We start from the raw sequence: 8,968 nt of genomic DNA on the forward strand, positions 1-8,968 counted from the left end.
CTTGATGTCTAGGTTTTTGACTTCTTGGTTGAAAACTTTTAAAATTTGCTGTCCCCTAAGTGACCGTAGACAAAGTTCAAAGGAAAACTCATGGTTCATGGTTTCAACCTCTGTGTGTAACATGTTCAGAATACTCTCAGCTGTAATATTCTGTATAATTACTTTGCAGATATCATTTTACCATCCAAGAGACCAGTTACTAATGTATTAATATTTATTAGTACCAAAAAAACTCAGTGAAAACATTGCCAAAAAATATTAATTTCTCTAAGACAGTGACAGTTTTAATTTAATCGAATACACAATAACTAAAGAACCTACAATAAGAAAGTGATTCACTATAGTAATGAAAGATTACATCAAACGAACAAAAAGATATGGATTCTGCAATTTTAGCTTTAGCTATGTGGTAACAATAATTGAGGTTTTTTTTGTGTTAGTGTTATTACTATTTCTAATACTGTGTTTTAGGATTTAGCAAAGAAAATGGTTCATTTATGTATTACCTTTATAGTAAATCAACAAAACAAAGTGATTTAGTCAAAAAGTCAAACAGATATAATGCATACTGGTTATTTGGACCATTTATAGACTATGTTAAACCATAAGGTAAGCAGAAGGCACTGCACATGGGTAACTGAAATCTAAGACTACCAGGATATTGCAGCATATAAAAGCAGTAAATTATTTTCATTTTATTGCCAAATTCATGCAAAAACACCAATATAATCACAGAACTTTAGGTATTTTTTTTTGCCCCAGTAGCCCATTATCGTATTGATTTTTACCATTGGCACTTAGTGGCATTTCTGATCCATTTTGTGTTCCAGGTAAACTTGTAGCATTCTCCTTCTATGTTCCACTAGTTCATTTACATTTTCATTGCCCTTTTTTTGAACATCAGGATGAAGTATGGAGTAGACACTTCCCTGCCAATTCATACAGAAGCAGTTCCCGTCAAGACTACTGTAATCCCTCACATTGGATTTTGAAATGGCATATCCTGGCAAACTCACCTCTGGTTTTCTTATTTGGATATCAGTTGCCAAAGTGTGAGACCGGTAAATAACTGCTGGTGGTAAAACATTTTTATACTTATTTTGATCATTTTTAGGCTCCTCTTTACCATTCCCTGATTTTCTACATGCTCCCACAGTCATCAAAAACACAGGTATAAATAACAAACCATGAAGTGCCCCAAATGTAATGATGAGTAGCATAATCTTAAAAAAAGTTTTGAATATATAGCTTTTTGCTGCAGAAAGGGCAGCAATTCCTAAAATTGTTGACAGAGCCCCTTGTACAATAGGGTAACCCAGAACATGCAGAGCATCAATTACTCTCTGGTTAGCATTTGGTTTCCTGTTAGAAACACTCGCATATACTATATGAGCTGAAAAGTCGACTGAAAACCCGATACAGATGACAAGATTTATCATCGATACAGAATCTAAGTTGACTTTCCAGAAAAACATGAAGCCTGTCACGCCAGCTATGATGGATGCAATTGCAAATGTTACCCACAATGCGCACAAGGGGTCTGGTATGAACAGAACTGAAATGACCAACATGACCACTGTTGTGACTACAATATTTTGAACTGTGTTTTGAATTATTATAATATACTGGTCCAAGTAAATGAATAATGGGTGATAAACAAATACTTCAACGTCACAATTGGCTGTAACATCCCGTAAGTGGGTTAACATATTTTTACCATCATCCACAGTAACTATGCTAATGGCCTGGATGAAAAACCTGGATGTCATAATCTCATACCCATTAGTGATGATGTCTTGTCGAAATTGAGAAAAATTTAGATACACTCGATTTAAATGTTTAAAGAAATTCTCGTTAGTGGTTATGTTCAGATTTTCGGCCTTAGCAATTTCCTCATATGTTCTCAACCAAGACACCGTATATTCCTTGGCTATATAGTGATTCTTTTCTAACTCTTGCATACAAGTTTCAATGATCTCCTTTGTTTTTATATCCCAGTAATCTGTTTCATTAGTTACCACTACCATAACCCTTGGACCATACTTAGAAAAGTATAAAGCTTCTACTTCGTAAAATTGGGTCAAGGAAGAATTGACATTGGCCAAATTTCGAATATCAATCCCATCTTGTATCTCAATGCTTCCATAAATGCTGGCAGATAAATATAACAGATACAAAAGTAACACCAATACTTTTGCCCACGGTTTTGTCAGAAATGGTCCATAGTACTTATAAAAGAATACAGTTATTGGATGTTCAGTTTCTCTTTCCCGAGTTGGGTCATACGCTCCCCCAACACAACAAGCATTATACCAAAAGCTCCTTTTATCATCATTTTTGTCATCCACTTTCATACACGTTAACCAATGTCTGTTTTTGGTTTTGGGTATCCCATTCAAAGCCAATATTGCTCCGAAGAAAGTTATGCAGTAGATATAGCAGAAAACCAGGGCTGTTCCTGTGTAAATGCAGAATGATTGCATGGAGGGAAAGTGGTTCATAATACCAATGTAGAAAGTGAGTACATCCGTGAGTGTAGTGATGGTGATGGAAACTGCTGCTTCTTGGTATGTGTCAGCCATTCGTTCTTCAAGTGTACTCGTCACCTTTGTTTGCTGCCAACATGAGATTATAATGAACATATTGTCCACCCCGACTCCTATGCAAAACAAAGTAAAGAGCTACTACTGTGTTATTTACTGCAGCATTAACCAAACTTACATCCTAGGATTGTGTACCAGAAAATGGGATATTTGATTGTGGGTAAATTCAGTTTACTGCTGTAAAGTCTGTTGCTGTCATATACAGTAAGTAATTCCAAATAAATTAATTACAGGTAAGTAAAAAAAATAAACTGGGTAAAAACAAAATAAAGACAGCACAATCTGCAATTTTAAAAAATGTATTCGTTAGTTCATTCATTTGGTTTTAGAGTTAGCGGACAAGGTCAACAAAACATTAGGGGTTGTATGAGAAAGTGTGGTATGATGGTGTTGTAGTATAACTAAAAAGTAATTGGCTTCCTCAAAATTGACCTCTGGGTTTATTTTGATAGTTTATCATTGACTTTGGTTGAAAAATAACAAATACATTATATTAAATATAAACATGAGGAGATCAATAGAAAATATGAGAGACTTTAATTGTTGGGACACCATAAGACATGAGACATTTTGTTCTATTATAGAAAAACTATTAGTGATTTATACTCTAACTCGTATTAATATTCAAACAAGAATTCTATACAATCATATGAGCATTTAAAAGATCCTTTTAAAGTGTCCATACACTTTAACCCCTTCGTGACATATGACGCACAGTTGTGTCATATGTCATGTCTTTTACTTTGATGAGGGCTCGCATGCTGAGCGCACATATTTCTCGGTAGATGGTGGCTGATTTAATCAGCCATCATCTGCCTCTAACAGCCGCGGGTGGAGCAGAGCTCGCTGTTGTTAACCTGTTATCTCTGACAGAGGCATTTCACACACGCCAACAGGAGGGGTACATCATTCCCTGTACCCTTTGGCATGATCAAGGGGTGCCTATTGGTATTCTTGACAGCTGGGGGTCTGCTGAAGACCCCAGTGCCTATCATTACAATAGTCCTCTGAAAGACAGAGCTTAGCTGGCGTTCATAGGAGACCATGATTTTAGCTATGCATAGCAGCGCTGATGTACGGCAAAGAACAGAAGAAGCGATCAGTCGATTGCAGCTTCAAGTCCCCTATTAAATACAATAAAAAGTAAAAAAAAGTTTTAAAAAATCAAAAAAATACAAAAACTCAAAGCACTCCCCTTTTGCCCTATTAAAAATAAAACAAATAAAAAAAAATAAAAAATACACATTTGGTATTGCCACATTCAGAAAAGTCTGATCTGATTGGTAAACGGCTTAACGAGAAAAAAATCAAAACCCCAGAATAACGTTTTTTTGACTGCTGCAACATTGAAATTAAATTCAATAAGAGGAGATCAAAACATTGTATCTACCCCAAAATGGTATCAGTAAAAACGTTAGCTCAGGGCACAAAAAATAAGCCCTCACCTGGTCCCATATCCCGAAAATTGAAAACGTTAAGGGATCTCGGAAAATTGAGGCAAAAGCAAAATTATTTTTACAAATTTCTGAACTTGGGGTGCTAAAAACTAACCCCCCCACCAGAAAATAGCCTGGTCATGAAAGGGTTAAGCAGCTTTAAACCAAACTTTCATTTGACCAGTAGCTATTCCTCTGCTGTCCCTTTATCAACCCTGAGAACAGATGGAACAGGTATTGAAATTCAATATGCGCTGTCCTTCTTCCCCTCAACATTATCTGGCAGGTGAAAATCTGGTGGCCTTCATATGCACAAGATAAAACAAAAGTGGGCCGAATCCAAGCATGTTGTTTATGTATATGGGAACTTTTAGACTACTTGAAGAGATCATTTTTTTCTGCAAAAGCTGGTTTCTGACTATTCTACAGTTTCACTGCTTTTCAGCACTGGAGAGTGAAACTTTTTCCTTCATGTTGAGGAGACTTTATATTGAAAACCTTGTTCCAGGGTTAAAGTGTTATCAATGAGGAGAGCGAAGTAAATCACTGTTGTGACGTCTGTTGGTGGCGGTGGCTTTTTCAGAAGGAGAACATAGGGTTTAAGCGTGGAAATCCAAACACCAACCCTATCCCTCTCAACTCCAAAATGATTTATCAGGCGGCCCCCATACACATTATATACACAGCTAGTCCCACTGAAATAAGTGAAGGAACAACTTTAATGAGGGTTTTAAAGCAGCAAATTGACATTGTACAGTTTGTTAGAGAATGTAGACTATAATGTTCTCTGAACTGGTGCCAATTATAGTTTTTATTCAATTTTTCTTGTCATTTTGTAAACGTAATAAAATTGTAATAATACCTAAATTACTCTTACCAAGAATCAGAAAGGGTGCATTTGCAACTGTCCTGGCAAACGGTACACCACACAGTAAAAGCAACCCAAAACTTGCCAATATGGCTAATCCAGGTGATATCACTCCAATCGTAGTCAACCAAACTTTATTTCTTACGTTGTCAAAACTAAAACAAGTCAGAAGAGAATTTATTCTTTGTAGCATTGTGATGCTTATTTCAAAATTATTGTAATTTATATACTGTATAATGTTTTAAAGACCCACCTTTATCATAACAACATGTCCTATCACCTACGCTGACTTGTTCTGAAGCATTGGGATTTTTGAAACCTCTTTCACTTGTATTGTGCTGTACTTTTTGTTTCTTTTTACTCCAATAATAAGAAGAATATTTTAGAATATATATGAACATGTAAGAATATATACTGTATTCATTCATCACTGGTGACCCTGCAATGCTAGCTCATCCCTTGAGAATAGGATATCAGTGACAGCTAAAATGCCACCAGGTTCATCATGGGTTCCAGAATTCACTTACCTTACGCAAGATAGTATAGAGAACAACATTGTCACAACATATGTGATTGAGAACAACGGGATGATGCTTTCTGTGCTTCCTTCAAACTCTTTTTGTAGAGAAATAGATGTTGAATGATAAACCTGTATGTCATGCAAAAAGGATTATTTTTATATTTGCAATATATACACACAACAGCTATCTCTTCCCAGCTCCAAAATACAAATGAAAGTTGAGCAGTCATATGTTTTCATTAGGGAGAAAGCCACTGCCAGACACCTCCAGCAGTGGTATCATAGTAACATAGTAACGTAGGTTGAATAAAGACCTAGGTCCATCAAGTTCAGCCTTTCTCCCCCCGTTGTACTCCCTACACTAACAGTACACTAACTTACTGGGACTAGGCCTCACAAATGTATTATTACCATTTTTATTATTGCTGCACTATTACAATTAAAAATGAACCCGTTTATAATTTTTTAAAATTAGTTTTATATTTTATATTACTCTTATGATTCTAATAATGGTATTACTAAAATGCCTATGCCTAAATCTATTGATCCAGAAAAAGGCAAAAACCCCAGGACACATTCAGCCAATTTGTATCACGGGGAAAAATTCCTTCTTGACCCCGAGAAAAGGCAATCAGTCCTAGAACCCTGAAACAAACCTAATTATGATACTAGTTATGTAATTACTATTACCTTATTAAATGTACTACTATAGGTGTAATATTTTGTAACCCACAATGTTATGTGTATTGAGCAAACCATCCAGCCCTTTTTTGAAAGCTGCTATAGTGTCTGCTATTTCTACCTCTTGTGATCGGCATTCCACAGTTCAACTGCTCTGACTGTAAAGAACCCCTTCCTGTTAGGTGCGGAATCGCCTTTCTTCCACCTGTAATGAGTGTCCTCTGGTCCTTAGTATGGTCTTTGGAAGGAATAAGTCATGTGCTAGTTCTTTGAACTGACCACACATATATTTATACATGTAAATGATATCCCCTCTGAGGCATCGTTTTTCTAAGCTAAACAAGCTCAACTTTTTCAACCTCTCATCATATGAGAGGCCTTCCATTCTTTGTAATAATCTTTGTAATAATCTAGTTGCCGCCTTTGAACTGACTCTAACGTCTGAATATCCTTTTTAAAATGTGGGCCCAAAACTGGATCCCATATTCCAGATGTGGCCTCACCAGTGATTTATAAAGGGGTAACAATACTTTGGGATCTCGGGATTTTATTTCTCTTTTTATACATCCTAAAATCTTGTTTGCTTTTGCGGCTGCTGCTTGACATTGAGTACTGCTGCTCAGCTTACTTGTAACCAGAATACCCAAGTCCTTCTCATGTTCTGTAGTCCTGAGTATACTCCCATTTAATGTGTATGCAGCAACAGGATTACTCCGTCCTAGGTGCATTACTCTACATTTATCTACGTTAAACCTCATCTGCCAAGTGTTTGCCCATTCAGACATCTTATCCAGATAGTTCTGCAATATCGTAATGTCAAGCTCAGATTTTAATATCCTACATAGTTTGGTGTCTTCAGCAATGACTGACACTTTACTCTCAATCCCATCCACAAGGTCATTAATAAAGAGGTTAAAAAGAATCGGTCCTAGCACAGATCCCTGCGGTCCCCAATGCTGACTATAACCCATTTAGAGAACGTACCATTTATTGTTTCCTGCCTTTTAGCCAATTCCTTACCCATCTACATATAGTTCTCCAAAGTCCTTGCTTCTGTAGCTTTAGTATAAGGCTGCTACGTGGTACAGTATCAAATGCCTTTGCAAAGTCCAGATAAATCACATCAGCCGCATTACCAACATCCAGATTTGCACTTTGAACAACAGGATTGGGCATCTAAATTTACAGTGGTGTTCACAATTGTAAGTTATTCCCTATCCATATGATAAGAGACAACTGGCTGCTCTCTGGGAGTTCAACCACTGAGACCCCCATGTATCCTGGGAATGAGGTACTAGATCCTGAGAATGAAGTTTTGAATGGAGGAGATGTGACACTGCTCAACTTCCACTCCATATCAAAGGGACTACCGGAAATATAAGAGCCCTGTACTCGGCTTTCTCTGGCCGCCCAAAGAAATTTATTGGAGTGGAAGTCAATCATTTGCAAGTCCACTCAATTCAAGATGAGGCTGCTCTGCAGATGGGGCTCAAGGGATCCCAGCAATAATTTAATTTTCTATCTATGTATAGGAAATAATTTGCAATTAAGATCCTTCTCTCTCATGATTTGATGTGTTGTTTTTTATATACTTCCCGAACATTTACTTACAGGTTAACCAAAAATTTACGTATGCTTTCTATTACCATTCATATTTCATAAGGTGATTTACAGTACCGAGAGACATTCTGAATCAAAGTGAAAAAAGCCCACAAAATACAACAATATCATAACTTACCTTCAGTGATTTCAGCTGTAATTTTTCTATTTCTTGAGGAAGAAACTCCATGAAATACATCAGCCATTCCAGGCTGATATTTTGGATTTTTTCATTATCATCTTTCAGGTAATATAAGAACCGTAGAGCCTGGGCCTTCTGTAACTGGTTACCAGGACCTAAGGTCACTCCTCCAATGTACAGTTCTACATACTCCCCATTAGACAGCACTGGGTATGTTATTAGGATTTCTTCTGTACTATTACTCATTGAGGCGAGTAGTGGGTTGGCTAGGAGGCAAGAGTGACCATTGACTTGAGCACATAGTTGAGCAAATCTTAGATGAGACTTTGAGGTCAGGTTTTTCACAGTTGTGTCCAACTTCACTAGATCCTTGAAGTTGCTTCTATTGAGGATATTCTTTGACTTGGTTACAATAATGAGCGAAGCAAATCTGCCTGTAGTATACAGCCGCTGTGCTGAAAATTGGCCTGATTCATTCATGGGGAAATGCATCTTGATAAAATCTCTCTGACCCTTTGCGACACCTTCTTCTGGAGTGAAGAGCTCTTCCAACTTATTAAATTCTCTTTCTTCCAGGAAATAAAACCCAGCTCCTAACCCAACTGATAAAATAATAGGGATAATAATGAAAAACCACGGGTTCCTGGCTATTAGTTTTCCCAGTTTACGAAACCCCCTAGAAAGTGGTCTTTCTAAGCTGTCAGCATGGCACCCACTTGTATTAAGCTGGTCTGTGCACATCTTATGAAATTAATTCACTAGAAATGGTATTCAGTTACTCACACAGTCCTCCAAGGTAATATGTTTCTGATAGTCAGTAAATAACTAAGTTCCCCTGCAAGACTCTAATTTATAGTCTACGTAAGCACCTCTAAAAGCACCTCCTTTAATAGAGAATAATGAACCAGATGGGAAAGCAGAATGAATAAATAGAATTATTCATTATTTTTGACATTTCAATGTTTGTTATAATGTTATAGTTTAATAAAAATGACCACTGGAAAGCTTCCAATTTGACGCCTATCATATGCAAATATACCAAAGTATGTTGCCTAAGATATTAGCATCTGTCCTCGCCAAATTCAGTTTCAGAAAATTCAATATACATTACATATTTTG

At 36.7% G+C, this 8,968-nt stretch overlaps 1 protein-coding gene across 1 annotated transcript; it reads right to left on the reverse strand.

Moving 5' to 3' along the window:
- Positions 1 to 298: 298 nt before the first annotated feature.
- LOC141264198 (patched domain-containing protein 3-like) lies at positions 299 to 8,666 on the reverse strand. Its single transcript, XM_073676513.1, has 4 exons — positions 7,847 to 8,666; positions 5,435 to 5,556; positions 4,917 to 5,062; positions 299 to 2,659 (listed from the first exon to the last, which is right to left on the reverse strand). Exons 1-4 carry the CDS (start codon positions 8,588 to 8,590, stop codon positions 798 to 800), a joined length of 2,874 nt encoding a protein of 957 aa, XP_073532614.1. The 5' UTR covers positions 8,591 to 8,666; the 3' UTR covers positions 299 to 797.
- Positions 8,667 to 8,968: the final 302 nt, after the last annotated feature.

Source organism: Phyllobates terribilis, unplaced genomic scaffold, assembly GCF_046119375.1.
Source record: "Phyllobates terribilis strain yellow unplaced genomic scaffold, ASM4611937v1 Scaffold_4__5_contigs__length_816908805, whole genome shotgun sequence".
Lineage (NCBI taxonomy): Eukaryota > Metazoa > Chordata > Amphibia > Anura > Dendrobatidae > Phyllobates > Phyllobates terribilis.